Source organism: Eimeria mitis, genomic scaffold (genome assembly GCF_000499745.2).
Source record: "Eimeria mitis Houghton genomic scaffold, Emh_scaff24, whole genome shotgun sequence".
Lineage (NCBI taxonomy): Eukaryota > Apicomplexa > Conoidasida > Eucoccidiorida > Eimeriidae > Eimeria > Eimeria mitis.
Genome location: NW_013570736.1, coordinates 2,378 through 29,572, shown reverse-complemented (window position 1 = coordinate 29,572; position 27,195 = coordinate 2,378). Strand labels below are relative to the sequence as shown.

The window sequence follows — 27,195 nt, the reverse complement described above, 5'->3', positions numbered from 1 at the left end:
TAGTTGAAAAGGAGCTGCACACCCAAACAGCTACTCCCGTCCCTTGTACCCCTCCTTGAAGAGAATCCGCACCGCCACCAAAACATTCTAGACCGAATGTGTCTTTCCATATGAATGACGCACAGAAGCCAACTAACATATTTAATGCCGTGGAAACGTCCGGAGAAACTCCACCTCGTGGCAGGGTCGATCAGATACAGGTGCAAGCATCCAGATTCGTGTGCACCGAAAGGCTGTCGACCAAGCGACTCCAGACTTAATGCACATGGCGAAGGCACAGGGCATGGGATACGCTCGTCTGCTATTGCTGTTGATGTCGTGCAGCAGAAAGTGCTCCAATTCAAGCAAGCCCGACTTCACCCCCCAACAGCCCCTTAAGCCCGTGTTGTTGTGCTAAGGATGCTGCGAGACAGAATACACTGCCATCTGCTTTGAGAGCAACTATCAGCATGAGTCTTTCTACTGTAATGTAACTCATTCCAACCCTAGACTGATCTAATGTACCACACACGATGTTGAGTTCGTAACCCGTGAAGCACGGGACTGCAAAGCCAGCCCTAAATGATCAATAACCTATTGATTACACCATAAGAACCGAATATTTCGAGACATAAACGTCAACGAGAGCCTCTGTTGCACACATAGTTGCGTAAGGATCTGCAGAGAGGCCGACCGACGAGGCGTTCAAGTGTTGGGAGCCCGACTCGCTAGACGACCATCCATCCATTAAAATCCTAAGCAAAGTTCCTTATTGAACTTGCTTTCACTCTTGCGCGTTATTTTTCAGGAAAGCTGTTAACTGTAATGCGGCAGCTGTAGCATCATCCAGAAAGTGACGTTCGAAACCATCAAGCCCGGAACGTTAACGTGGACGCACACGGAACTGCAGGCTCAAGCAACACCGAATACAATAGCGGTATATTGTGGTTGGATAAGGTATATATGATAACTGCGGGAACTAATATCAACACTTGACTACAGTGCTACTGGGCAGAGGAGGGAAGGCACTCTGCAACAGCTTCCGTCGCATGCGCCAGGTGTTCGTGTCGAGCTTGCGTGGAGCGGTGGACCTTGTTTCTTCGTCGGCTCATTTCCAATGAATGTTCTAAGTGTCTCTTACAGTTGTATTGTTGTAGACTGTCACCAAGTGCACCATAACTCTCCCTGAATGCGGTGCTTGCGCGCCTTTTGTTCTCCCATCCGACCTCACTGATAAATTGCTGTCTTTTGCTACCAAGACAGCAGACCAAGATGAGTAACCCTTCACCCCAGGGAGCTGATGCAGCGGCATCACCAGCAGGAGCGGCTTCTAGCAGTGGAGGCACTAACGTGACCGAGCAGGAGGCGACAACTTCATCAGCACAGAGGAAACCTACACAGGGATCGCAGAATGGTGCTGCAGGAAACGCACTCCCCCCAGCATCAGCTGCATCTGTATCTTCATCTGCAGGCAGCGGCTCGATTGCGCGTAAGAGGTTGGCGCAAGAAAGGGCAGCTTGGCGGAGAGATCACCCAGCGGGCTTCTCTGCTAAGTACGCCCCGATGGCCGATGGATCTGTTGGGCAGGATATCATGAAGTGGATCTGCAAAGTCCCAGGAAAGAAGGTCAGCTGCTGAGAAACTGGTTATATATATATATATATATATATATATATATATATATATATATATATATATATATATATATATATATATATGCTGCGAAGTGCAGCTATGGGACAGATAGCGGGGGAGGTGTTGCTCATATGGGGGGAAGGCCCTTCAAGAAGAACAGCCGCTGACCCAGGAATGGGAAGAGGCTGCGAGGGGCGTTAAAATATTGCGGTCGTTGAATGGATTTACATACGAGTAGCATGGAGGCAGCGGTTGTCTTGTGCGCAGTTCGCATATTACTGCATACTCTGGACCAGTTTATCGATATTTGTGTTTTCCGATCGCAGGGCAGTCTGTGGGAAGGAGGTGAATATTGTCTTACAATGGAGTTTCCAGAAGAATATCCTAGCAAGCCACCGAAGTGCAAGTTCAACCCGGTCCTGTTTCACCCAAATGTTTACCCCTCAGGGACAGTTTGCCTCTCGATTCTGAACGAAGATGAAGACTGGAAGCCGTCAATCACGATCAAACAGATCCTTCTTGGCATCCAGGTACCCTTTCTCTGTCTTCATTCTATTTTATATTTCGTGTCCTCTCTAGGCATCAACGATTAGCGGAACCGTGCAGTTGTAGCCTCTGATTAACACATTACACAATGTGAGGGGAGCGTTACATTTTCAGGATCTGCTGGACAATCCAAATCCTCAATCTCCTGCGCAAGCTGAACCTTACATGCTCTACTGCCAAAATCGGGATGAATATAACAGGAGGGTAAAAAACCAGGCAATACAAATGAGGCCCAAGGACTAAGCAAACAGTTGTTTCATACATAGTTGCTTTCTGGGTAGAGGAAGGTCGGCCCATCGGTCACGAATCCCTTGTGAAATATGTCAAATGATGCAATGATAATCCCAGGAGGTGTTGGTGGTCTGAAGTTAGCTCCTGCGTGAACCAATAGCAACGGTCCGTGACATGGCGCGCCGGCTGCAAACGGGCATTCGCTGCTTAATCTCCGTCAGCATCTTCCATCACGAAACGAGAGGAATCCGCGTTTCCGTAGAGACAAAAACATTATTTCTCAGTTTCGTCCAGATGTTGGCGTACGCCTCCGGTGGCAGCAGGAGATTCGAAGAGATGAGGAGGCTGGTGTGGAGCCTTCCCCCGGTTTCTTCGTCTAGCGGAGCTAGCCCAGTTGAATTATATTCATTGCAGATGCTCTCAGTCTGCATCCGCACTGCATGTGGAAACGAAGAGTTCTGCAAATGGGCGAAAAATGGTATTTTGGTTGCCGAGTTGTGGCAGCCCTCCTTGGGTATGCACCTGGGGACACGACACCAGCAGCGTGCCCAAGGCTGAATGGATTTGCGGTTAGCTTGAGCACGCAAAGTGCACTGGGGCAGGGGGTATGGAGAGGAGCACCAGCTAGGCGGAGACGCCAGGTAAACACCTGTGCAGGAGGATGATTGAGTCTGGGGTGCAGACTGCTTGGCGTGCTTACCCCTCAGAACTCGCGGATGGTGGATTCTGCATCCCTTTTGGGGACTGCAAGATTGCGTGGGGACGTGAGAAAATTCCGAATAATCAGAAAACGTGAGAACTACCTTAATGGCATGTATACATGGTTCCTGTGAGTGTGGAGGTCATTGTTAGTATGATTGCTTGGATGGGGTGCAAAGAATGACCTTCTAAACGCACGCATGAACCTTTTCATGGTAGCCCTCTGGCAGATGCACTTACCTAGCTTAAGCCACACGGTACGTGGGGGTTACTTCACTATAATTCTAAACAGTGTTGGGGAGGAGAGAGTTGAGGGAGCCTGCAATTCCTGCCTTACCTGACAAGCGGGACCGGGAAGCGGCAGATCTCGCCGTAGCGAAAACATCCACAGCAGACGTACTGAGCTGCTGACGAATTTATTCGTCCGTTCTTTTGTAGCTTAGCAGGCGAACTCAGCGCATATATGTATCATTTGCGTATATTCGTCTCTCGGTTCCTCATGAATTGTAGATGACATTTCCTATTCACATTTTTTCTACATGTTCGTTTATTGGGATTTTGGCTTGGTGCATTCATCCATATTCATTACAGCCTTCTGAAGTGGGATACATTAGAATATTTTGTCCGGACTGCTTTGAGTAGATTGCCTAGGGAATTTACACTTCCCCGTAGCACTCACGTTGATTTCCAGTATTGTACCCTCTTGTGCGCTCAGTGTGCTTAGCTTAGCCTCGTGGCTTAGTCTCTTTACGCGCAACCTTACTACAGATAACGCCGTTTTCCATATGAAACAACAGTTTGGATTATCTTGAACCAGAAATTCATTTCCCGTCTCCCGGGACGGATTTCACTGGAATATGCAGGGTGTCGCCCGTAGATTGTGCATTCGGGGTGGATGGTGCCCCCCGCTTCATATGCACTAACTAAATGTGTACCCCGCATCCCCCAGAGCCAAACTGCGCCTCAAATATGGGGCCCGAGGCATTCTGCCTGTCTTCATTGTAGTATGAAACTTTCATTTCGGATTGGGAGTAATCCCAGTAACGTAGGGCTAGTATCTGGTGGGCACATTTGTTGATGTAATGATCATATTCAATGCTTTTAGCGCTTGCAAACGTAAATTTGGAGCAGTATTGCCGAGCCGAGAACTAAGACGGCACCCGACAGTAAACCACTGAATATTCAGCAGTTCAGTCGTTTATCTTCCACATTTAGACATCAAATAGTTCGTAAAATAAAAGTACATTAATAATGCGGCCGGTATTTTCTATTTCAAAGCAACCGTCAATATGCGGTGATGCTTGCAAAGCTATGCACAAACCTGCCAGCGAGGGGGCCAGGCAAGCCTTACAACCAGCAATGACCACAAAAGGCTGCAGGCCAATTGTGAAACACCCCATTCAATATTCTTAACTGTTTAATTTCGGAGTCTTTAAGTGAATCGAAACAGCAGCACAGCACAGTCAATGCTGCTGGTGTTACCAGCGGACCACCGGGGGCCGATTCATGGTCACCACATGCATTGCTGGGAAACATCTTCAAGGCGTACAATTGATTTCAGCGGTTGTGAGTATATAAATTGTGCAATTGATGAATGATCCTAGGATAATGCGTTTCACGTTAGCATTTCCCATCCAGGGTGCTTTTCGGGATAGGCAAAGTGGGTTCGTGAAAAACTAGACGGACTCGTTGGCTATTCTGTTCTCCTCTTCTATGGGCAGTTTATGCATGCTTAGCTGCTGTGCTGCTCTCCTCATCCGTTTATTGCTAATAATACATTGTCGTAGGCTGCTTGCCCCCTGCGTCCACTCTGCGAGCCGTCACCCCTCCTTAACACCTTCCAGATGCGCACTTCTTGTTTGGATTTGATGCGCGATCTTTCCTGTAGTACTCAGAGGCAACAATACTTATCTATTTCTGCTGGGAATTATGTTTCATGACGCTTAAACGGAGATGCAGTGGACCCGTTCGACGTGTCAACGCCGCGTACCTTCGTCCCATCCTACTGAGTTCCGGCATGTTTACAGCGTCTAATACGGCTCATCGGACGGACTATATGTTTGGAATGAGATATGAAGGCCCCAAGGTGGTGACTCAGACTGGCATCATTGTGAAGCCGCTGGAGAAAGGGGACAAGACCCCTACTGGCTGTATCTGCTTGTGGGAGAAGTAGTAGTATCCTGTGAACCCTGGCTGGCCCTCCTTTCCGTTCCTAGTTATGTATATAGCACAGTACATATGCTCACGTGTGGTCCTAGGGAGCTGAAGGCCCCTGGGGGAGATACTATCACGAATCCCAAAGCTGGCCTGGTGTGTTCGCTCCACCGCCACTTGTCGTCCTCTTTACTTCACCCGTCATGCATCCCTAGAACTCCTTCTGGTGCACGGCGAGCTAAGGAAAATTCGGCCTAAAAGACAGTTGAGGGGAACAGTCTGATACTTCTCGAGACCGAGTCCAACGGAGAGCGAGGAAAGCCCAGCATTAAGTTGAGTACTCGGCATTCTAACAGAGATTCAGGAACGTACAGCAACTGCTGGCGTGTGAACAGAACCGGCAAGTAAGCAGATACAAGAGTGCCTTAACCCCTCCCATGTCTATAGCTTCAAGTGATCTGGAAGTTCCTCCTAGCCCCGCAAAAGCAGCGAATGAAGTTCCTTCATTCATCAGCACTTTGCTCGGTGACAGGATGCGCAAAGATTACGTGCAAGGCAGTCCTACTTTGTTTCCAACTACAGGTAAGCATCTAAAACCCACTTTCGGCTGTGGTGTCACAGATAAGAGGTGAACTCTGTCTATCAATGCCAGAGGAGAATCACATCTGGCTTGTTTGCCTCTTGGCTACTGCGCGAGAGGCTCTGTGAAGGTTTAAATGTCTTACGGGTTTTGTATTGTCACTTTCTCTTTGTAGGTTGGAACTCACTAGGAGGCGTACATTCGCTTATATATTCATACAGATATGCAAGGGCCAGTATATCTCGACTTCTCACGTTATATATAACAGGGCCATCCCCAAAGGTAGTCAACGATTGTTCTGCAAAAGAAGGCGGAAGGCGATACTCGCCATATGCAGAATGTATCTCATCTTTTTGGAATTCAATTTTTGAGCTCCTTCTCGCCCCTAATGCTATTGGACAGCGGACTGCCTCACCTTGGCTGCATGGGTGCTGCTGCTGCTGGGAAAAAGAACTGCAACTGGGCCCAGAGGAGCATGAATGTACAGAAGATGAGAAAGAGGCTTTTCGGGGAAGAGCAGACATTCCTGCCCTTCGCCTAGCTCCAACGAAGCCCTGCCCTGCAGATGCTTCCCTGGTGAGTGGAGAATCAGCCTTCACGAGAAAGCATCCCAGATAAGAACAATCATCACACAGCGAATTGAGGAGCACGAGCGCACGCCATCCTCCCTCTGTCCCGCTTCGCCCCGGCAAGAATTGAAGAAGCAACAGTTGTCGCCTCACCGCTTTTCGATGCAGGAAGCGGAGCGGCTGCCACAAAAGAATGAACTCTTCTTTGGGTGTGCTCCACGGGCCTTCTCAAGTAGCTTTTGTGAGTTGATGCTTAATTCCTGTATGGGGTATCCAACACCTTTGGATCACGAGGAAACCGAAGAGTCAGCAGAGTTGCAAGAAGGTGACGGAGCTGCAGGTTTGAAGTCTTGCCAAAGAATGCTGTGGAGCGAGACCAACTTACAGCTCGCCTGCGGCACCCGCTGCCGCAGATTGAGAAGAGTGAAGGATGAGGCCCGTCAGGTCTGGATGGAGTATCAGGAGGTAACGCTACTAGACAACTCCAGACGGTTCCAGTGGGTAAGCAACTTGCCCTTCTTTTTGCCTTATGTTGTATCTCCATTTGCTGCAATAAGAAGCGGAGGCAGGAGCGAAGCGGAAACAGGAGCCCCCAGTGGCTCTTTTCCCATGAAATGGGAACCTACTCTGATTGGCGCTAAATTGTCTCTGGATATTTGCATACGGGCGCCTCAGGTGGAGTTGGCGGACAACGGTATTTCTGCTGTGGAGTGATAGGGATATCGTAGGGAAGACGCCTTGTAAGCAGTGCATTAAGGGATAAGGCAGGGTCTGGAAAGGCCAATCACGACCCAACGGAGTCTTCGTGCAAGTTCATCAGCTGTTCTTGCCCTGGCCATGCATCTGCAGATAGCTCAGCCACGGCAGGGCGGGAACCCGACAGTTTCCTGCCGTAAGCCCCCTATCTGGGCAGGCCAACTGGTTATATCGAAGCCCCACATCAGTGTGCAGAACACAAAGGGGCTTCTGCTCTCTTTGTGTGTATTGAACTACGCCAGTCGTGCCCAACAGATGAATTGTTGCTACTAGTGTTGCTACTACTACACATCTGTATCCGCGAACGTAGGGAACTCCTACTTGCCTTGTGGGTCAAATAACTCCACACGGGATATTGGACAGCACAGCTGTCAATAACAAAGTCGACGGCAGTCATCACACAACAGTACTTCTATGTGTTGAACTATATATTGTTATACAGGTGTTCTTGCAACAAAACAGCACCAACCGACCCTCGCTTAAGATTGGAATTCAAACAGCGGCCTGTATGACGGCTATAAACGCCAACTCTTATGGGATTTGCCAAAAAATGTTCGAGTTGTTGCGTTTACGTCCTAGCCACTGGAGTTAGATGATGCTTAAGCTGCTGGGGCAGCGGCCATCTAACCGAAGTTAAAAATATGCTTGCTAACAACGACGAGAAGTTAGGCCTCTGTTGGCCTAGGTTGCAAAACTATATAAGCCTAGGCGGCAATCTTTCCTTCGAAGTTGCGCATTTACTATGCCTTGTCAGGGAAATTGCACTGAGACTCCTCCAGTAGAGCTTTCAGTCGGGCAATCACTGGCCTGGAGAGCAAACGCACCGCAGTACCAAGCATGCTACCGCCAAATGTATTGGCATTTCTTGGGTGGCCGGAGTCCTTCAAGCCTGGAGAGAAGCTGAGGGTGCAGCGCAAATGCGATTCTTCTGTACAGATCGGGAGGGGATTATGTCCCATACGTACAGAATTTCCTCCTGGATACTGGCTAGGCACTTCTCTGCTTCGGACATGTCGAAGCCCAGACGACTGTTCACAAGCAACATAAAAAGTGCGTGTTCTCCACAATTATCGAAGAAAGTCCCTCATCTCTTCAATACCGGACTATCTGTCTAGGTTACGCATGCACCAGCTTCGAAAACAAATGCCAATCTGCTGACGATATTCACATCCTGCACTGCGTTAAATCGTAAACTGAAGGCTTGCAGATAGTTACCTGACAAATTCCTCTTTCGACGGGGCGAGACTGAAGGCTAGGGAGACGACGTTCGACACCAGAAAGCCTGTGTTCAGAAATTTAAAATGGACATTTGAGTCCTTTTGTCATCCTGGAACACAAATTCAGCCACTGTGGCGCGGTTCAACACCACCTCGAAATTCAACCTTCAGCAATGCGCAGATATCTGTGCGCCTCTTGATTTGTCCGATTCTGCTTACTGTGATAGGGCTTCAGAATGCGATCGTAGGCATCTAATGCGCATTCTTTGGCCGTAGCACTCTGCATGGTCCCGAACATGTTGCAAATAAGAGTGAAGACGAAGTCTAGCGCTCGCTGCATCCACAGCATTCCCCTTACGCCGCTCTTTTGGTCCTTCCGCATTCGAGGGATTCCAAGATGAGTTAGCTCCCACGCAATCAAATCGTCAGCCGTCACTGGGCCCCCACCTCGACTCTCACTCAGCGCCTTTGCTGCTTCCCTCATCCGCCCAGAGGAATTCGCGATATCTTGCTGCACCGCACACATTCAAACAAGACAATACACAAACGAGCATCATCGTTGAAAGCACGGGCTGCTGTCCGCCGTGATAAAGAGCCACCGCGCCCCCCGACCAATCAATTGCTCCTTCAAATGTTTCGAGAGAAGAAGAATCACAGAGAATACTGAAGCTGCGTCTCCTGGCCAGCTAGCATGTAGGAAACTGTGCCTTCATGAAAATATCCGTACCTTCAGGTGGCGAGAAATGAACCCCTTTCCGAAGACCAGTTCGTACACAACAGATATTTGCATCGCCGCATCGGCAAGTTTCTCTGCAGGGAACACTCAAAGTACTTGGGAATGAGGGTCTGATGAACATCGATAAAGTGGGTCTGTTCTCCTAAGCATGTAAATAAATACAACAGCATTACGCTGGTGTTTTTATGGATGGAGAACTGAAAAGCTGTTGTGACAGCTGTCATGGAAGGACCTGCAAATCGTTTGGTCCACAGGCAGGGTCGGATACAGTAGCTAGGAATGTACCGCAAGACCTCTAAACACCAATGTGGAGACCATTCAATATTTAGAAGTCAGTAACCCAGAAGCCCCTTCTATAGGAGCGTAGCGTTCTTAGAAGGAGCTTCAGGGTTACACCAAACTTCGCTAAAAGCTCTACAATTCGTCTTTCCACCTTGACCAACTCACCGCAGTCCAACTTCCCTTCGGCGTCTGGCACAGCGCGGAACTTGTCTAAGAGCGCATGATACAGGGCGGGGCCCTTCAGAGGTTCCTCCTGCACGTCCGACATTCCGGCTATAGCTGAAGGGCCCTTTAAAACCACTTCTTGAGATATTGTTGATGTGTGAGCGAACTGTGTTGTACCGTGCCGTTAGGAGGAGATCAGCTCGGTTGTCTTGCCGACGAATCTCCAGCGCTATGGAGCAGTGAGCGGTCTTGAGTGCTCAGCGGGCTTCGACAGGCGGTGGTTGGCGACAGCTGACGTCCTGAGTCAGTTACTTTCCAATAGACGGGTTGAAATAGCCGGCTGGAAGGAGTCATTTACATCGATCTACGTTGAGCTGAGCTGTGACTGCGTTTCGCTGGTCCTCCTGACTCAGCGCTACTTCTGTGGTGCCAAGCGCGCTGAGCCACTCGGAATGCGTTTACACAGAACTGTGGGGGATTCCCGAACGTGGATCGAGCTGCATTAAATACTTCGTGGTCTCAATAAGTCTCAGCCTGGCTGAAGAAACCAACTGGGACTGTTGGGGCTGTAGTGTCACCACCTGATGCGGGGGTATGCGCTCCGGGGATTGCCTTCGTCAGCTATTCAGACAGCAATTGACTTGCCTCTTAGTTGTTCTGGAACACCTTTTTTTAATTTGCTGGAATACGTCTTACTGGGTCACTACGGTGGCCTGGCTCTGCTGAAGTACTAAAATGAACCCCCCGAATCTGGCGGCAGTGGTTGACAGGTGCTCAGTGTGACACCAGCCCTATCCAGTTTGCTATATTAAGCCCCTACACCGGCTTATTCGTAGTTAGGGTGACATTTACTTATACTTTCAAGCATGTCTTCGGTGTGTCGACACCACATAACGCTTCCAAAGACAAGAGTGCAAGGGCTAGCTGCCCAGCGCAGACGACACACACAGTTGCGGCGTCCGGCTGCGTCCGCTCATCTCTGAAACAACGGACCAGAGACAATAAGGAAATATACGTGTTGAGGACGAAGTAACGTCGGAAAAAAAGTAAAAAAAAAAGTCAATAACGCCCGCACACTCGGCCCCAAATACAAAGACAACATCCAAATGGAACATGCTTAGGCACACAGTGTTCGGCATTGTCCACCCTCCTCCACGCATCATTCTGCGACCCTGTGGAAACAGAGGCTTCGGCTGTCTTACCACTGGCATCAGTAGCTAAAGGGAAGGAGGAATACTCCCTGTGGAAAAGGAATACTGCAGAAGCGCTACCGCCCCGCTCGGCTGGCCGACACCCAGCGCCGCTGGGGTTCAGGAAGTGTTGATTATGTGTAGCTCGCAGTGCAGCTTAAGCGCACAATCACACAGCGATCCGACCCCCCATATGCGTGACGGCAGCGGGTTAAGAGCTGTCGCGACATCTGTGGAAGTAGACGTTGGTTTGCGTTTTCCGTTCGTCCTCATGCCAGACTGACGGCACTCACGATTGCTCCCTGGAGAATGAAGGGGTGGATTCCACGGGATCATCGTATAACCCGCTAGAGATACAGTCAGTAGTTATGGCACTGCGCAATAAGAACGACCTATGGTAGTGTATGGCCGTCCCCACCCCTCCCTGAAGAAGTGAGTTCTAGGCCTGCGGAAACCATCCGCATGCCGTTGTTTGAACAGCTGGATCGGCAGCAATTGCTTCGGTCCCCCGTGATCTGCTCGTTCGATATAGCACTCCGTACTTCTAAACAATGGATATAAGGACTCAGGTTCAACGACTGGTAGGTATAACGATCAGATACAATAATTGCCGAAAAGCCACAGATATGTGTAGGATTTCCCCTTTTTCATCAAGTTGAGCGCCTCGACAAATGACCCCAGATCCATCCCACCGCTTCTTCAGTGACATTTTACTTGATTTGAGACCGCTGGTCTACAAGAAGGTGAAGCAAACAAGTAGAAGGCTCTCACTGGACTGGATGAGGACGTTCTGTTTTTGGGACAACAGCAATGCATAAGTGAGGTGGATGCAAAAATAAGGGGAGACACCAGACGCTCACCGTTGACCGCTGACCTCCTTGTACGTAGGGGGAGGATACCCGCAAAACCACGATGGTTTACTAAAAACAGATAATAGTGGCAATGCCGCTCTATTCAGGCTATCATACCGCAACGTATCCGGGCTTCCCACATACAGTCGAGTAAGGCTTACACGCACCGGAGTGTCCACGAACGACTGGCTCTTCGCTGCTTATATTTGCTCTGCTGCAGGAGGGGTCGAGGTGAGGAGCCACGCAGCAAGTGCAGGACTGGCCCTTATGGCAGCCACAGCTGAAGTCGTCACCGCATTCGCAGCCACTGTTCACTTTCTTGGGTTGAAGGGAAAAATCGAGGTAGCCTCCAATTGTAAGAAAACCCAAAGCCATTCCTCCCAGCATTGAGAGGAATATCCCTACGTTGAAAGTCATTGCCACAAGCATCAACATGTAATCCCAAGAGTAATTCAGGAAGGCGACCGATCCACGTATGGCATTGTGGTACACCGGAAAGGAGCCAAACATCAGTGTCGGTTTGCCTTCCTTCTCGGCCACCTTCAGACGCACTTCTGACACGCGGCGCAGCACCTTGAGTGCAATTGAAATAAATCCAAACACAATGCAACACAGACAGCAGACGACGTACTGGGCAGTCGTCCGCGCGTTCCACCAAGAAAAGAGGAACAAAACCTCTGACGAGGCTTCAAACCACATGGGTAGGGGGAGGCCATCTTTGTTCAACATGGCTGAAACTACCGACGCAAGGAGGTGAAATCCAGAACACAAAAGCCGTACGACAGGAAGCCCGCCCCCATTCGTCGGGGTGACTCAGAATCAGGATACACTTCTGAATAATGAAGCGGCTGAGAAAGCTTATTCCCTTCCGGCCTGTTCTTGACGTTTTCTCTTCTCCGACATCAGACAGCAAGACGAAAATGGACTTGCCTGGAGGGAAAAAGAACGACGAAAATCCTCGGACTGCTGCACTCGTTGCACCGCATACAACAGATTACTCGGAATTTGCTCTAATCTCAGTCATTAACGAAAAAAGTGAAGAGGTTTCGTGCATTTGTTCTTGAGAGTCTCGTTACCGTAGACATCGACTGGCTTCCCCGCATCGAAACGGTGGGGCTTGTTACCATCTACCCTCAGGAAGGGCAAATCAGTAATTAATATCTGTACAGCTTTGCCTGAGCCGAGGTATTTGTCAATTATTGATGGTTTCTTATCTCACTGAATAAGAATTCAGGCAGCCGCGAGGAAAGCGGGGCAAGAGCTCACAGCTGTAGCAAAAGCCAACGTGTGTGCTCTACAACGGTGTAAGCAATGACACAACATACAACTTTATACACTGAATTTCCCCAACACTCGGATATATGAGTTAGTGACGGCGGGATCACTATTTCTACTATGAAGTCGCCTCCAGGGGTGAAGTGGGCATATACTGCACTACAATAAAGGCTCCGAGTCAACAGCCTGGGCAGGGGCCTTTGGGTGAATGCTGCATAACCCTACATTATTGAATTTCCACTTTGTGTCGCGTTTCCTTGACGCAAAGTGAATGTACCCACAACCTACTCATGACGGCACATATTGCCCTGCTACGGCAATCTGAACTTCACTAGACTCCGGTAGCCGCTCACTGAAGGCTCAGTAATGCGCTACGTAATACCGCCTCAGCATCAGCAGATTCGCCGTAGATGATGCACCGCCCTTCACTAAAGGAGTGCGCCCTACCAGCTACTCAACGTGCCCTCACAGCTGGCTGCCTTTCACTCAGAAGGCCCGCCACTATCAGTTGCAGTGGAACTCGTGACTCGGGCAGATTAACAATCGTAACGGCAAAGTACTCAAATGCTGAACTACGTATGAGATACGACTGCTGACCTCGCATAATTTATACTGCCTCTACCCACTAGTCAACGAACTTAGCAGTTACTGCAACAAAACGACACATCAAGCGGCGACTGTGCAGAAACTGAAGCCGAAATTGCGTCTTCCCACCTGCCTCTCTAGCCCTCTGCGCGTTTCGCAATTGGCAGTCAAGCACCAAAAACCTCGACCGTGCATTTGGGTAGCGCTTTGGCTACGACGACTCTCGGGTGGATTACTCCCCCGAGACGATACAGACGATGATGCAGACAGCTAGGGAGAAGCCTACGGCTTCTGAGAGGCGTCTGTTTAATTCAGTGGGGGAATTCATCTGCCCCCCCACTATCACGTATTGTTCATTGCGACAGACCAACTTCGTGCCTCGACGCCCGCCTCACGAACTATGCAAGTATTGGACTAGGAGGGAGCTGGGTTATACAGTAGCCCATATCTTGGGCGCTACTACTTGGGGCATGCTGTGTGATTCACACGGGTCGCCAGGGAGGCAGCAAACATTTTGCAGCACCACGCATTTTCTTGCGGCTTTTGGGGAGAGACGAGTAGAAGCCAGTATTATCCTTCCACAGCTTTGTCGGAAAGACGACTGTCAGTCTCCAATTCCGCCATCAAATCATCCCAAAGACCCCAAGGACAAAGTAGACGCGACGTTGGTCCTGCTGCTGCTTTCTGCTGATGATGCGCCCTTCACTTTTCTCCTCAACGACAACAAACGACTCGAGTGCTGCACTATCCCTCCTCCAACGCGGGCTTCGTGCTTCTGCTCGGCATATCCCCCACCGGAGCGAGAGAATCGTTTTTTGGCGCTTCCCGTTCCCCTCGATACCACCGGCCCATCTCCTGCAGAACCGGCGGTTGCTGATGCTGCTGTTTTGGGGAGTTTGCCGCGCCACTGTAGGAAGGGAAGTCCTCTCGGGTATGCAGGCTCGGGGCTGCGCGACAGCTGCGCATCTGCAGACGCGCAGACCTTCTTCCTCCATCCACCTGAGAGCCTGCGACTCCCAGGTAACATCAAACACGAATTGAGGAAGCTGCGCAAACTGTAGGCCTCCTCGCACTGCTTGAACTCTGCACGGGAAAGAGAAGACTCCAGACGCTCCGCATTGGTGGATCCACCTTCACAGGAACCCGCGGTTTCCTCAATTTGCGCGAGCGAGCCACCCTCAGGTCCTGGGCGAACAGTGAAACTGTCCTGGTCCTTCGGAAGCCTCAACACCCCGCCTTCTGCTGCGCCCCATGAGACGGGTAGGCGCTGCAGCTGCAAGGCGTCTAAATCTTGAATACGGCCAAAAATATCTACCAGGTTCTGCTCCCTTGCACCCTCTCGCCGCCACCCTAATACATCCAGGACAGCATCACGACCGTGGCTGCCGACACTGCTGGCGGGACAAGCAGCAACGCCATTGCCCTCCTCTGCATTTGGTAGTCGCAGGAGAAGGGTCGTAGTTCCAGCATTGTAGGAGCAACATACAGGGGAGTATGTCACGTCTAAATGATCCTCCAACCACCGTAGGTTCTCCACAGGGGAGGGCGGGGCAGGCTCGGGGTATACCTGCATTCCTTCCAAAGCCTGTTTTCAGGCGCCCGCGCATTCAATTGCACATCACTTCGGATGTGGTTCTTGGATTTATGCCGTTGAGCCAAAGCTGATTCATTCGCAGCCCTGCGCGTCGCGCGGAAACCCAGAGAAAATGCGTTGGCCGTTCGCAACTGCCCTCTAAAAAGAGCCTCCGCCGTAAAAAGGTCCCATGAAATTTGCAGAGACAAACTGAGGGCGAAGAGGCAACTGCTGGCGGGGAAGCAAATGACGTTCCCTATTTGGGAGGAGGCGCTTTGAGCGCATCGCGAGGACTGCGACGCAACTCTGCCCCGCACTGAGCGCCTCTTGCATAAGTTTCTGGCATCAAACGAAACCAAAAACTTGAATTTACAAATTCCCTACCGAAACAAAGGGACGGAACGCTCAAAAGCGCAGGCATGAGCCTACTCTGCCGCTACAGTGCGATGCGGGGTGCAACAACGGCAGCCGCGCCCACCAGCCATAGTAGTCACTAAACGCTGCATACCTTGCCCGAGGACCCCTGCGGATATATAGTCATAACCTGTGCTAAGTTTTCATGGTTTTGTTTTACTTTAGTGCCTTGCATCACTTTGTGTTCTTTAAATACTTATTGCGACGATCAACCAATATATAGCTCTTGCACTCCACCAACATCTGGGACGGAAGCGCGCCTGGCTTCTGCTGGCACCCTCCACCTGCTGCCTAAGCACCCGGTGGGGAGTGTCCAGCTCCTTGTGGTATTTGGGGTCCTGCATGCAGTATATTGCGCTTCTTGCGGTTTTTGTTATAGCGCTTCCGTTTTCTTCCACCCCAGGGGATTGTAGCGGCAGCATCCGTGATCCCCACAGTACATCAGCCGCTTTTGGTTTAGCTGCTGACTTGTCTTCACCCACTTTACCGCAAGTGAATAGCAGAGCGCGTGAGTGGCTTCGCGCATATTTTTTTGACTACTCGCCTCATAAAGATGAGTGAGGGACGGATGGAGTCAGAGGAGAGGGAACGCAGGGATGAGGAGGTGGGCGAAAGGGATCGGAGCAGAAAACAAGCCGGAAGCCGCGGCCCTTCGGAAGTTAACTCCGGCGGGCAGGAAGAGGAGCAGCGTGACATCTCTCACGTCAGAAGGGCCAGCGCTAGCAGTGGCCGTGTTGACGAAAGCATGCAGCAGAGCAACAGAGACCGCAACGAAGCCGGGGAAGACTGCAATGGCGGCGAAAGAAGGTTCGGCAGCCAGCGTCGTAGCGGCAGCGGCGGTCGTCCACGCCAGCGAGGAGGTACGCAGCAGTGTCAGCAGGTGCAGCAGCTAATCCTTTGTATTTAGACAGCAGTTTCCACCTCAGCGTACCAGTGCCGCAGTTAACTGCAGCCGTGCCCCCTGCAGCCGCGCCGGCAATGCAGACACTCCGCATTTCAGCCTCAGCATTTCAGCATGAGCCTCAGCATTTCAGCATCAGCATGAGCGTCAGCATTTCAGCATCAGCATGAGCGTCAGCATTTCAGCATCAGCATGAGCCTCAGCATTTCAGCATCAGCATGAGCCTCAGCATTTCAGCATCAGCCTCAGCATTTCAGCATCAGCATGAGCCTCAGCATTTCAGCATCAGCCTCAGCATTTCAGCATCAGCCTCAGCATTTCAGCATCAGCCTCTGCAGCAAGGCATTGAGAGCCTGCCGGCAGCGACTTCTATGCACCTTTATCAAAAGTACGCCTCTCGTGCGGCTTGTCTCGCGGTGTTTTCTTAAGAGTGAGCCGACGTGCCCGACGGTAATGTGTGTGAGCCGACGTGTCTGACGGTAATATGTCCATGATTCCTGCTCTCGGCCCGCTTTTCCCTCTGATTCTCGAATCTTCTAAAATACTGAGATTGTTTTGATGTGCGTGTGTTTGTAACAGGCGACACAGATACCCTCTATATTAGCAACCTCCCACTGCGTTGTGGAGCACTAGAGCTCCGTCGAATATTCGAAGAGGTGGGAGAAGTCAAGGACTGCCGAATTGTCAACAATCCCGTGTCAAGGTATGCAATTAGTAACAGCTGTGTTTTGACGCAATCTATTCGTTGGGGAACATCAAGCGCCGCAGTTCTGTTTGTCAAGTGAAGGGAATTTTGCTTTTGCGAGTGCGGCAGGGAGTCTCGCGGCTTCGCATTCTTATCGTTCGTGGATCCGAGCCATGCTGCAGTTGCAATAGATCGTTTCGACAACAAGATGATCTTTGGTGACGGTGCCAGGCCAGTTAGGGTGGAGCGGGCCAAGCGTAACAAGCCCCACAACCCGACGCCAGGCTTTTACAAGGGGCCGCCGGGTATGTTAGGATACAGATTTTGAGTGCATTGATGCGGTGCCTGCAACGGGAGAGTACATCTCATGGGTCCAGCTGAGACTGCCTTGCTGTGCTTGTGTAGGTGCCAGCATAAAGTATGACAAGTCGGGACGACTGAAACCCGGATTCTTGCCATATTACGCTGTTGCACCTGGTGCATCTCGTGAGTTCATACCGCCCAGCCCCTTCGGAATGGATTACGGCTCTGGCTCACGGAGTCATTCCGGCGGCCGCTGGGAAGAACGTGACTGGGGCGCGAGAGGTGGCTACGATCCTTCACGCTATTATGATCGTATGGACTATTCCGCTCACGCGAGACCGCCAGTGGATTTCAGAAATGCGAATCCGGGCGAGTTTTCGTATGACATGCGGATGGACAGGGGGTACGATGTCAGAGCGAGTCGAGGAGGATATGATGCCCGTGGTGCTCCGCCGTATGATCGTGGAGCTCCTGTTTATGATGCTCGTGGTTACGACAGAACGGGCTATGATGCCAAGTGGCAGCAGTATGAAGATCCCAGGGGAGACGGAAGGTAAGCACAATTTCTAGAGATTCGGGCGTATAAGCTAGTTACCGCCGGTGCTGATGTGCTGTACGTCATCTGCGTTGTGTTTGTCAGTAGGTATGTTGGTTATTGCGACTACTATGGAGGGAACAGTGGAACTGGAACCACATATGACGTCAATCCCCGTGTAGACAGCCGCGAAGTCAAAGCCGTCGGAAGGGAACGGTCACGATCGTGAGTCGCCATGACGAGATATGTAGTTGTGTTGAGAATGCGACTGAGCAATCAATCCAGGCGAATAGGAGTCCTGTATGTTTTGACGGTGACCTGCATTTGTCCGTTGATGGCTCAGGAGAGGGCGTCGTGAACGTCGTAGGTCTGCTTCACCGGAAGGTCGTCATCATCGCGCAGGTCGCAGATGATTTAGCACTCAGTGGCGCGTGTCAGATTTTGCAATGCAGCGCGGGTTTACCGAGAAGGTACCTCCGAATGGCAAGATGTAGCATTGCTTGTCTTGCGCTGTATTTTGGGGAGCAAGGAAGTGGCAATCTGAGCCACTCAGACGTTTTCAAGTTCCGTGCATTAGCGGTGCTACGTTTAAAGTAGATTTTGCTTCGTGACGGTGCATAGAATTTACTCAAGCTTAGTCGAGGAATGTCTAGGCATTGGATAGTACTATGCAAACTCAACTGACAGGGTTTAGATAATATGCTAAGCTTTTTGCTTCGTGACTGCAGTGAAAACAACAGTGAACTTAATATTTTGCTTGTCCGAGTTCAACCGGCATTCACACAGAATGCTTATCGACACCTCAGTGCACCGTTGGATCAACGGAGGAGGTATGATCCCTCAGAACCAGCCCAGTCTGTGAAGTAGAATGTAGTGATGTTCGGCAGAACGAATATTCAGGGCAACNTACGAGAAGCGTTCATCCATCGGGGTCTTTGCTCCCACAAGCTGTTAAGCCAAGGGCATTAGGAACAACTAGGCTGAGTAGAGTTGAGTTCTGCACTTACCGGTGTACCATCTCTAGCAGAGAGTGTATTATTGCCTTAATTGTGGGAACAACGTTTTCAGCTGCTCTCATCACGTAGTGGTAGCCGTTCCTGCTCAGGTCGGATGCTAGGTCCTTTGCCTGCGAGGAGGCGCGTTTCTCGATTGTTTTTTGTTGCAATGTGAAAAACACCTTACTTTGCTTAGCAGCATTTCCGCCTGATACTTCAACTTGTCCAGCGAGTAGCCGGCTGCTTGAAGCTGTGTTGAGGTTGGTAGGGAGTGGTTTGGGCAGGCAATTGATGTTGACTGAGCTTACGTTGCGGCCTATCACGTAGACGAGCGCTGCGGCTTCAGCAAGCATTATAGACAAGGATATGGCGAAGAACATCGGGGCAGATTCGGCGCAGATCCCAACACCCATGCTCGCGAATCCTCGGGCAGACCTGTTTGGCAGGATGAGCAAGGGAATAACAAGAAAGCCTTGAGCTGTCCCCTTACCAGAAGAGGAGGAGTGCTGGGCAGGCGACGAGTGCAACAGATGCTGCGGCGGATATTGGGCCCTGGAGGAAGATACGTAAAGCAAGTTGCTTGAATTCGATGATATTATTTTGTTACTTCAGACATGAGTTCCCGGATTGACGTCTCCGCCTTGTATACTCTGAATCCGGCCTGAACGACAATCACAATTACGTAAAAAAATTCGGACCGGGAGGACTAATGTTCCTTCTTACTTGCATGGCTCTCGGATTCACGCGGGTTGCGAAGTGAGTTGCTGCGGCCAGTGAACCACACAGAATTGCGTTCACGATGTGCCACTCTGACTGGGACGGCTTTATAACCATGTTGGACTGGTCAGAGTTCGAATTTTGCTCACCAGGTCCATGTCGCACAAGCTGTTGGCAAACAGGAGGCTTGTGGCAAGGCTTACTGCTGCAACCACAGTGCAGGCAGAAGAGGCCTTGTCAAAACTCCTGGTGAAAGTCTCCTCTTGGCCGTACATTTTCTCGTTGTGATGAAAATGAAAAAACACGAGGGTACTGGGCCTAGAACTATAGTGGATGAGAAACTGTTGATGTGAGTCTTTGAACGGTTTCTGGTCTGTATGATGATGTTCGCTACATCGCAGTCGACCTTCCGATGTCCATACACCTGAAGCGACCCGTTGATTGCAAAAAAAACTTGGCTATTTTCTGAATGCAGGCAGTTTGCACTCAGAGTGGTCTACACTGAAAAGTTTCCGAAAGGGCAAATAAACAACTCATAAACATCTCTGAAAATGTACGCCCAAGAAGAAGCTTTCAAGAAAAGCGCGGACTTCGCGCTTTCTACAAGTGCTGTACTCAGCGGAATATGCCTTGCATCAGGTACAAACCTAATTTCCATTCGTACTTAGCATCTGCACTAATATTTTTCTGCAGGGGTCGTACTTTCCAACACTGTTTGCGGGCCCGAACTGGTAAGCGCATCAGCATTACTGTTTGCTAGCCTTACACCCCTTTATCGTACCGCGTTGACAGTCTGAATGGAACATTGTTAATGGTGTCCTGTGCGGAGCACTAGCTGCTTCCATTCACTTCGCTGTGAAGTCCTGCCCAAAGTGTCTACAGGTTAGTGCATTTGTGACAGACATCTTGCGTGGCAGGAGGAAAACGATATTTGTTGCAGAATGCGTTTCGTCTTTTCAAATGCCAAATATCCCCACGGGAACTGATAAATGAGGTAAGAAATTTGCATAAGCTCCTTTCATTCAAATGGAATGAAATTTCCTTATCGCGCACAGGGAAAGCTTTGCGCAGCAGTATCCACTGGCATTGTTGCAATACCCGCGATCCTGGCTTTCTGGTCAATCAGTGGACTCTTTAACATGACCATCGGCACCTGCGCCGAGTCCGCTCCCCTGTTTTACTGCGTAACTCTAGCCGCAATGCTGGCTCAGATTGCTGCAATAGCCAATGTAGCTAAAATCAACGTAAGGATATCTTACCGTGTGAACACGCACTGGAAAATACACTCACCACCATATGCACAGTTGGAGGCAGCTGGATACAACGTTCGCAACGTTGAATGCGCAGTTCATGAATGTGCCTCGAAGGTAAGGAATTTCATACTTCTATGGGAGCTCAATAGCGAACAAACTGGCGTCTGTAGTCCAAGGAGGTAGCCGTCGACTTCAGCCGGAATGCCAAAGAAATGGCCATCCACGCTTCCGATCGGGCGATCCCCCTTCTTCATGCCACAGTGGAGAAAGGAAAACAGTATGTTGGCACATGAACTGCTCATGGATTTGTTTTGTTTCTCAACGCGTGTATCAGCATGTTCGAGTCGAGGCCAAAATACATGACCGTGGAATGTAAGCTGCCTTGAACTTTTGCTGGTTGAACTATCCAGCTACAAAATGCAACTTCAGACTGGACTGGACCCGAGGGTCGTTCGCTGCTCCGTTATTGAACGTGAAATGCGTTCGGACCGCCAGTGAACGAGGCTGGTTTGCAGTTGTGTTGACACAGGGGACAAATCACGATTGTTCCCACCGCAGATGCCGGTACAAACTGTCGAGTCCAGTCTTTTTCAAATTGGCAAAGTGTTTCTTTTGCTTTGGAGTTTGTTACTAGCTCTAGAAATGCCTTAGTACTCGGTACAGCAGCAGTCATCAGGTTGGCCGGTAGATGTCGGTAGCGTTGTAGTAAACAGAAACGCGCAAAAAAGACGGATCATGAACCGAAAAAATAAACATTATTTTATATTTGAAGGAAAAATGATTCGTTCATTATTCCCCGACCGTAACGTAGACTCGTTGCCGTGAATCTGCACACCTTCCTGGTCGGCGACCCTCCTGGATGCACGCATCGAGGAGATGAACGAGAACTCCGCCACATTGGCGATTAGGACCAACGAACGACTAATAAATCAAAAATCCAAAGTAAACGAAGACAGGAAGGAAAAAAATACCTTGGTTACTTGAACATTGGCGAAGTGACCCCGTAGTCGCAAAAAGCAAGTATTGGAATTCAAGCAGTATGTTGGGTCAACAAGGCACCTATTAAAGCTTTCACTATCCAACCTACCTGCTTATCTTTGTTTGCGTGTACCGCTGGAAACCTTTGTTTGGCATGGCTTAGCTCAAGCGATGAAAAACTGTCCCATAAAGCGGTCCGACTTGGAAAAAAGAACAACTTCTTCCTTCTTGCCATAAGGCTATCTACCCAACGTGCATTATCAAGTCAAAACCCTTCTAGGGAACCGCAAGAAGTACGCCAGTACCAAACTGCGTCAGGCGCAGTTGCGCGTATTTTGGGTGAAATCGCTGCTGAGACAGTTTCAATATAGCGCAGCATACACTTCTGCTCTCCTACCAACTAGAAAAAAGAGACATCCAAGTAGAAAATAGTTATCCCCTGTTGCTTCCCAACATTGTGGCAAGGCTCGGCAACCTGAATAAAACAACGCAGTGGAATTGCTGGCTCTAATTGTACCGGACGGTGTAAAATCATTCTGTTAACCATGAACTCCAAATCACTCACATCTTTCACCCGCACATCTACTTCTGACTGCTCAGTTGAGCCACCTGCATTTCACACTATATCACTGCAACTGTTCTAGATGTAATTTGGGTGGAAAGAGCCACATTCGGCACCGAAGTGTCCTCCGAAAATCGAGCAAATAATCTGTGTTATGCACAGGAGAAAGCGACCAAGATGGATAGCGAATCTCAGAAGGACAGACCTAAAGATGGAAACGGGTACAGTTATTATCCCTTCTTCATGTTGCAGCTGAAGGGAACAACGACTCAGCCTTCCAACCTTTTCTCATCTCTCCTTGACTGCTTATAGGAACAACGGCTTTACTCCTTGCTTGAGGCTGTATGAAGCCGCTGTAGACAGAATGCTATATCGGGAAAGGAGCAGGTGCATTCTCCAACAGCTTCAGATTCCCCCGACGAAAACTGAAAAAGTATGCTGCGTTGGATTTGGCGTCGCCATGCAGTTCGATACGCAACCTGCATTGATGGCGTATGGAGATAGCTATTGGGCATATGCGGTGGATATGCTTCCTTACAGATGATTCGGAGGGCTGAAATCAACCCACGCTCCGTCTACGATCGTGTAGGCATTTCTTTTTGTACTGATTCAAGTATTGTATACGGAACTTACAATGGCCTAGATATGCTTGTATGGGAGCAGTTGCTAAGTCACTGCCGCTGAGCGTCCGTACCAAGTTGGTCTGTTGGGTTGTTTTGCGCCAGCAGTTTGCCCAATGCCAAACAAAGATCGAGAAGAGCCAACAAGAGCAGCAAGAGGTGCGGCAGAAAGACTAACGCTATAGTTCAGGATGACCGAGCGTCTCAGCACGCTTTTGTTTACCGCCTTTCCCTTGAAGCAACGGATGGCGTTTTTCAGAGGCTCCTCGAGGAACTCAAGTCCTGCACATTCCATCCCACAATTTTGACGCGTTCGAGATACCTTGCTGAATGTTGGAACCGAAGAAAGCACAAGGAAAGCAAGAAATCAGAGCAACAAAACAACAAAGACTCAGAAAAAGGTGCGAGCACCTCGGTGACGTACTGTTCCTGCTTGTGTAGCAGCCTGGGAGGGCATCGTTTCCGTAATCCTCAGAGCAGCACGGAGGCGAACAACCACAAATTCTTCAAGCAAATGGAAAATTCCGCGCCTTAGCTTATTTTAGTGAAACGCAACATGACCAGCGTTTCCTTTTTCTTGCTTAACAGAGTCTGCCGAAGAAGGAAAAGGCCGTAAATGTCAAGTCAACAACTCCCAGCGCGTGTATCCTTGCTTTCAGAAGCGGTGAGGAGATACCTGAGTCGAAATACCCCCAAAACGTTGAATGCAGAGCCATTGTATCAGCAGTACGAAACCAAACAAACGTTGAATGTCATGGGTTTCCTATGTGCTGTTACGTTTCATGAAAGGAGTCGCGTTGAGCTGTGCGGCTATTCTTCCATCCTTTCAATGAATAGAGAGACAGCTACACGATTCAATGAGACCCACTTTTTCAGTCTAGATGAAACGTTGTGAAAGCGGGTTACGATGATCGCTTTTAAAGTGAAGTCAGACAGCTGGAGGTCTCCTAAACCTCCACGGCACTTTCGCTGTAGATAATCTTGGTTGGTTGTCGTTCTTCAGACTCGAGTTTTACATTTTGTCTCGGGCACTCCGACGCCAGTTGTTGCAGGAGAAAAGAGTGCGTTCTCTTGTAGAAGCTCTGCTCCGTTGGTTGTCGAAATGGATAGCAGGACTGAAGGGGCCTTATTGTTCAGTGCAACACTTACTGGATGTGTTGCGAGGGGGCCGCTGCGGTACAGAATCTGGAGGAGTCATTCGATCTTCAGTTGTGCCGCCGGTCTGAAATTATTGCCCTCAAGAAGCCCAGGGTGGGCGCAGTTTCGGCTGAAGCGCTGACACTGACAATATGCCAGGGAATGTAGAAACGATAAACAGCTCGCTGTCACCAAGCTTGAGGATGTTACGGGCTGGGAGGGGGTCTTGGGATGCTTGAGGTTCGCGTTGTTTACCGGCTCGTAAGGAGACATTCTACGCCTTTGTTCAATTTCCGTCCGGTGGGTGTCCTGCTTCTCTCGCTGTTTGTTTTAGAGGACTGAAGTTGCAGTGCGCAAGACTCGTCGGGATGAGGCGATCTCCACTTGGGCCTTCAAGCCAACTTTGTGCGAAGTCTGTCGCCTTCTTCCTTTGTGCCGCCTTTCTCTCCAACTCCCCTCGCTTCTTGTATAAAGAGGCGTTCTACACCTGTGTTGAATCGCTGTCCAATGGGTGTTCTTCTCTTTCTATATTTGTTTTAGAGGTTCACAGTACAACGCCTTCCTACAACGGAAGCTGCACCGATATTTGCGGGAGAGCACTATAGCGTGTAGTGGTTACATTCTAGGGTCTGACGCTTGCTGCCTAGGGTCAGGTTTAACAGTTAGGTGTTAACGATGGATTTGACTCTGCGTATGTCTTAGAAATCCAGGAGAATCGTCAGAGCAATCGAGCGGAGGCGCGCTGCAGCCCTAAGTGCTGAGGTGTGAGCAGTTGGCCCCAGTTGGAAATCAGATAAAAAATGAGGTTCCTCACCAACCCCTTCAGCAGAACAAACAGCCCCTAGACGGTTGTTCTTAGATAAACACCACAGCAGGAACCCCAGTTGATGTTTTGTATTCTGCATATCACGGCGCAGGCAAAGTGAAAAAGCGACAGAAATGAAGAAAGGAGTCGCGGCAGAGGAGAAGGCAGGCACCAACAAACTGCCAGGGAGAGCCGCCACTGCTCAAGAAAGCAAATCACTGAGACGAGAGAACAACACAGACAAAGTCNCATCACATCACATCACACCAAAGCAAGCCACGTCGTATATGGGGTATGGGACAGCAAGTGAAAGAGAGAAGGTTACCGTTGCTAAGGCTTATAGGACTCTGCTGAAACGTGTTTACGGTTTAGAGTCTGAAGTTTAAACAAAGGCATCCAGCAGTGCAGCGCTAACGAAAAAAAGTGGGGGAGGTTGCACTTCGTGTGAAACGGTATTCGGTTTCCGTTATCTGATGGTTTGCTCAATGAAATTGTTTGTTTCCGCAGGGTGACAAGGAGAGAGAAAGCGTGAAGTGTAAGAAGGGCAAATCCTATCTTTCCAACCTGTCGGTGAGGAGTGTTTCCGCTATCTTAAGATGGGAACACAGGCACCGCAGCTGTTATCTTTTTAAAATGTTATTTAGCAATGACGTGCAGCTTGAGCAGCAGTCAAAACAGTACGAGAGACGCTGTTTCTGTTGCTCTTTTTGGTGTTGTTGTTGCCGTTGTTGTTGCTGATGCTGGCTTGCTATCTGGGGTGGTAAGAACTACCTAGAAGAACTGGAGAAGAAAAGAAATGACAAAGAAGCGCTGCGGCTCGAGAGACGAAAGCAAATGTAAACAAATAAAACGACCCACGAAACAACTAGTGAAACAACCAATAGAACAGCAAGTGAAACACAACCAACTGGAACAGCTAAGGAAACAAATTAAGCAAACACTATAACACATCCAAACAAAGAATGAAACAACTAATACAACAAGAAATGAAACAACAAGTAAAACACTCTATAAAACAACACATGAATACAACGAATGTGACGCTGGCTGTGCACAGAGCAGAAGAAGAAATGCGAGAATGTTCGTTTAAACCTCAACTGCACAAACAACTCAAAAGGGGTCCGTCTGCTTTCACTTCTCCACAAACAACACAAATCCCTGCACCAGAAAAAAACCGTAAAGGATACAGAGGCTTCTGTTCGGCTCTTATGCGCCAGTTATGCGTATATCTAGATATTGTTGCCAATATATATATATATATATATATATATATATATATATATATATATATATATATATATATATATACATTTTATTTTTGTTTCTTCGTTTTATTGTGCAACACCAAAAGATCAAAAACATAAAAATTAATTACCCAAAGGCTCACTGAGGGTCTCGTGAGTATGTTTCGGGTTTAGGGTTTGTGTTTATGTTTTTGTTTGTTTGTTTATCCTCTTGTTTGTTTGTTTATTAACTTGTTCGTTTGTTGTTTATTGTTCACATTTCGGTTTGTTGTTTGCTTAGGAACACAATCGTTAGTTCGTCTGATTGGTGTGTTTGTTTGCCTATCCGCTTCTTTGTTTGTTTGTTTATTCACTTGTTGTAAATTAAATACAAATCAATAAACAATAAATCAATAAAGTAATACACATGACGAAAAAAATAACGGAGAAGACGAACAAGGTTTTCATTGTATGTCTGTTGCTTAATGCTTTCTGCGTTTGTTTGTTTATCTTTTCAGTTCGCTTTTTCTTCATTTGTTTACCAATTTGTTAATTTATTAATTTGTTTATTTATATAATTTGTAATTTATGTATTTAATATTTGTTTGATATGTTAATCTGCTGCTTATTACTTTATTTATTTATTGTTGGTTGATTTGTCTTTAATTCATACAATAATTTATCGGTTTATTGTGTATTTATTATTTTTATTGGTTTTTTGTGTATTAATTTATTTATAAATGATGTTTTTATTTCTTTTTTTTATTTATTTTGTTTGAGGCGTTTGGCTTTCTGCAGCATCAACGTCGGATTGCTTCAGTTGGCGTAGTCTACCCGGCAGTGACAGGTGCCTCCTTTTTTTTTTGTTTTTGTTTTTGTTTTTTGTTTTTGTTTTTTGTTTTTATCTGTTTTTAATATGTTTCTGTTTATTATTTTTGTTTATTAAACAGAGTATTCCTCTGGTATTCTGATGCACCTTTGGTGTATCCCGTCAGTGCTTTCACTTCATTGTTCTTCTTATTCTTCTTACTGTTCATGTTTTTC

The 27,195-nt window shown here is 48.8% G+C and overlaps 7 protein-coding genes across 7 annotated transcripts; 4 read left to right on the top strand and 3 right to left on the bottom strand.

Moving 5' to 3' along the window:
• Positions 1-1,251: 1,251 nt before the first annotated feature.
• On the top strand, positions 1,252-2,403 carry EMH_0025020 (ubiquitin-conjugating enzyme e2, putative; the record flags this gene model as incomplete). The annotated part of the gene is made up of 4 exons (XM_013496966.1): positions 1,252-1,393; positions 1,451-1,605; positions 1,941-2,144; positions 2,275-2,403. The coding sequence occupies 4 exons, from the start codon at positions 1,252-1,254 to the stop codon at positions 2,401-2,403; spliced, it is 630 nt and encodes a 209-aa protein (XP_013352420.1).
• Positions 2,404-6,657: 4,254 nt separating this feature from the next.
• Positions 6,658-7,107, top strand: EMH_0024910 (uncharacterized protein; the record flags this gene model as incomplete). The annotated part of the gene is made up of 1 exon (XM_013496965.1): positions 6,658-7,107. The coding sequence occupies one exon, from the start codon at positions 6,658-6,660 to the stop codon at positions 7,105-7,107; it is 450 nt and encodes a 149-aa protein (XP_013352419.1).
• A 782-nt stretch (positions 7,108-7,889) lies between these two features.
• On the bottom strand, positions 7,890-9,652 carry EMH_0024800 (glycolipid transfer protein, putative; the record flags this gene model as incomplete). The annotated part of the gene is made up of 6 exons (XM_013496964.1): positions 7,890-7,956; positions 8,115-8,177; positions 8,365-8,431; positions 8,586-8,877; positions 9,094-9,176; positions 9,550-9,652. The coding sequence occupies 6 exons, from the start codon at positions 9,650-9,652 to the stop codon at positions 7,890-7,892; spliced, it is 675 nt and encodes a 224-aa protein (XP_013352418.1).
• A 1,479-nt stretch (positions 9,653-11,131) lies between these two features.
• Positions 11,132-12,319, bottom strand: EMH_0024690 (ctr copper transporter domain-containing protein, putative; the record flags this gene model as incomplete). Its single annotated transcript, XM_013496963.1, has 2 exons — positions 11,132-11,184; positions 11,758-12,319. The coding sequence occupies 2 exons, from the start codon at positions 12,317-12,319 to the stop codon at positions 11,132-11,134; spliced, it is 615 nt and encodes a 204-aa protein (XP_013352417.1).
• A 1,759-nt stretch (positions 12,320-14,078) lies between these two features.
• On the bottom strand, positions 14,079-15,023 carry EMH_0024580 (uncharacterized protein; the record flags this gene model as incomplete). The annotated part of the gene is made up of 1 exon (XM_013496962.1): positions 14,079-15,023. One exon carries the CDS (start codon positions 15,021-15,023, stop codon positions 14,079-14,081), a length of 945 nt encoding a protein of 314 aa, XP_013352416.1.
• Positions 15,024-15,990: 967 nt separating this feature from the next.
• On the top strand, positions 15,991-18,090 carry EMH_0024470 (uncharacterized protein; the record flags this gene model as incomplete). Its single annotated transcript, XM_013496961.1, has 5 exons — positions 15,991-16,297; positions 16,918-17,041; positions 17,153-17,328; positions 17,429-17,879; positions 17,967-18,090. 5 exons carry the CDS (start codon positions 15,991-15,993, stop codon positions 18,088-18,090), a joined length of 1,182 nt encoding a protein of 393 aa, XP_013352415.1.
• Positions 18,091-20,124: 2,034 nt separating this feature from the next.
• EMH_0024360 (Cation-transporting ATPase, related) lies at positions 20,125-25,314 on the top strand (the record flags this gene model as incomplete). Its single annotated transcript, XM_013496960.1, is given in 13 exon segments — positions 20,125-20,212; positions 20,267-20,304; positions 20,629-20,817; positions 22,529-22,587; positions 22,679-22,753; positions 23,095-23,387; positions 23,575-23,650; positions 23,990-24,047; positions 24,169-24,237; positions 24,458-24,528; positions 24,664-24,750; positions 25,041-25,176; positions 25,180-25,314. Coding segments are annotated over 13 exon segments (1,374 nt in total).
• Positions 25,315-27,195: the final 1,881 nt, after the last annotated feature.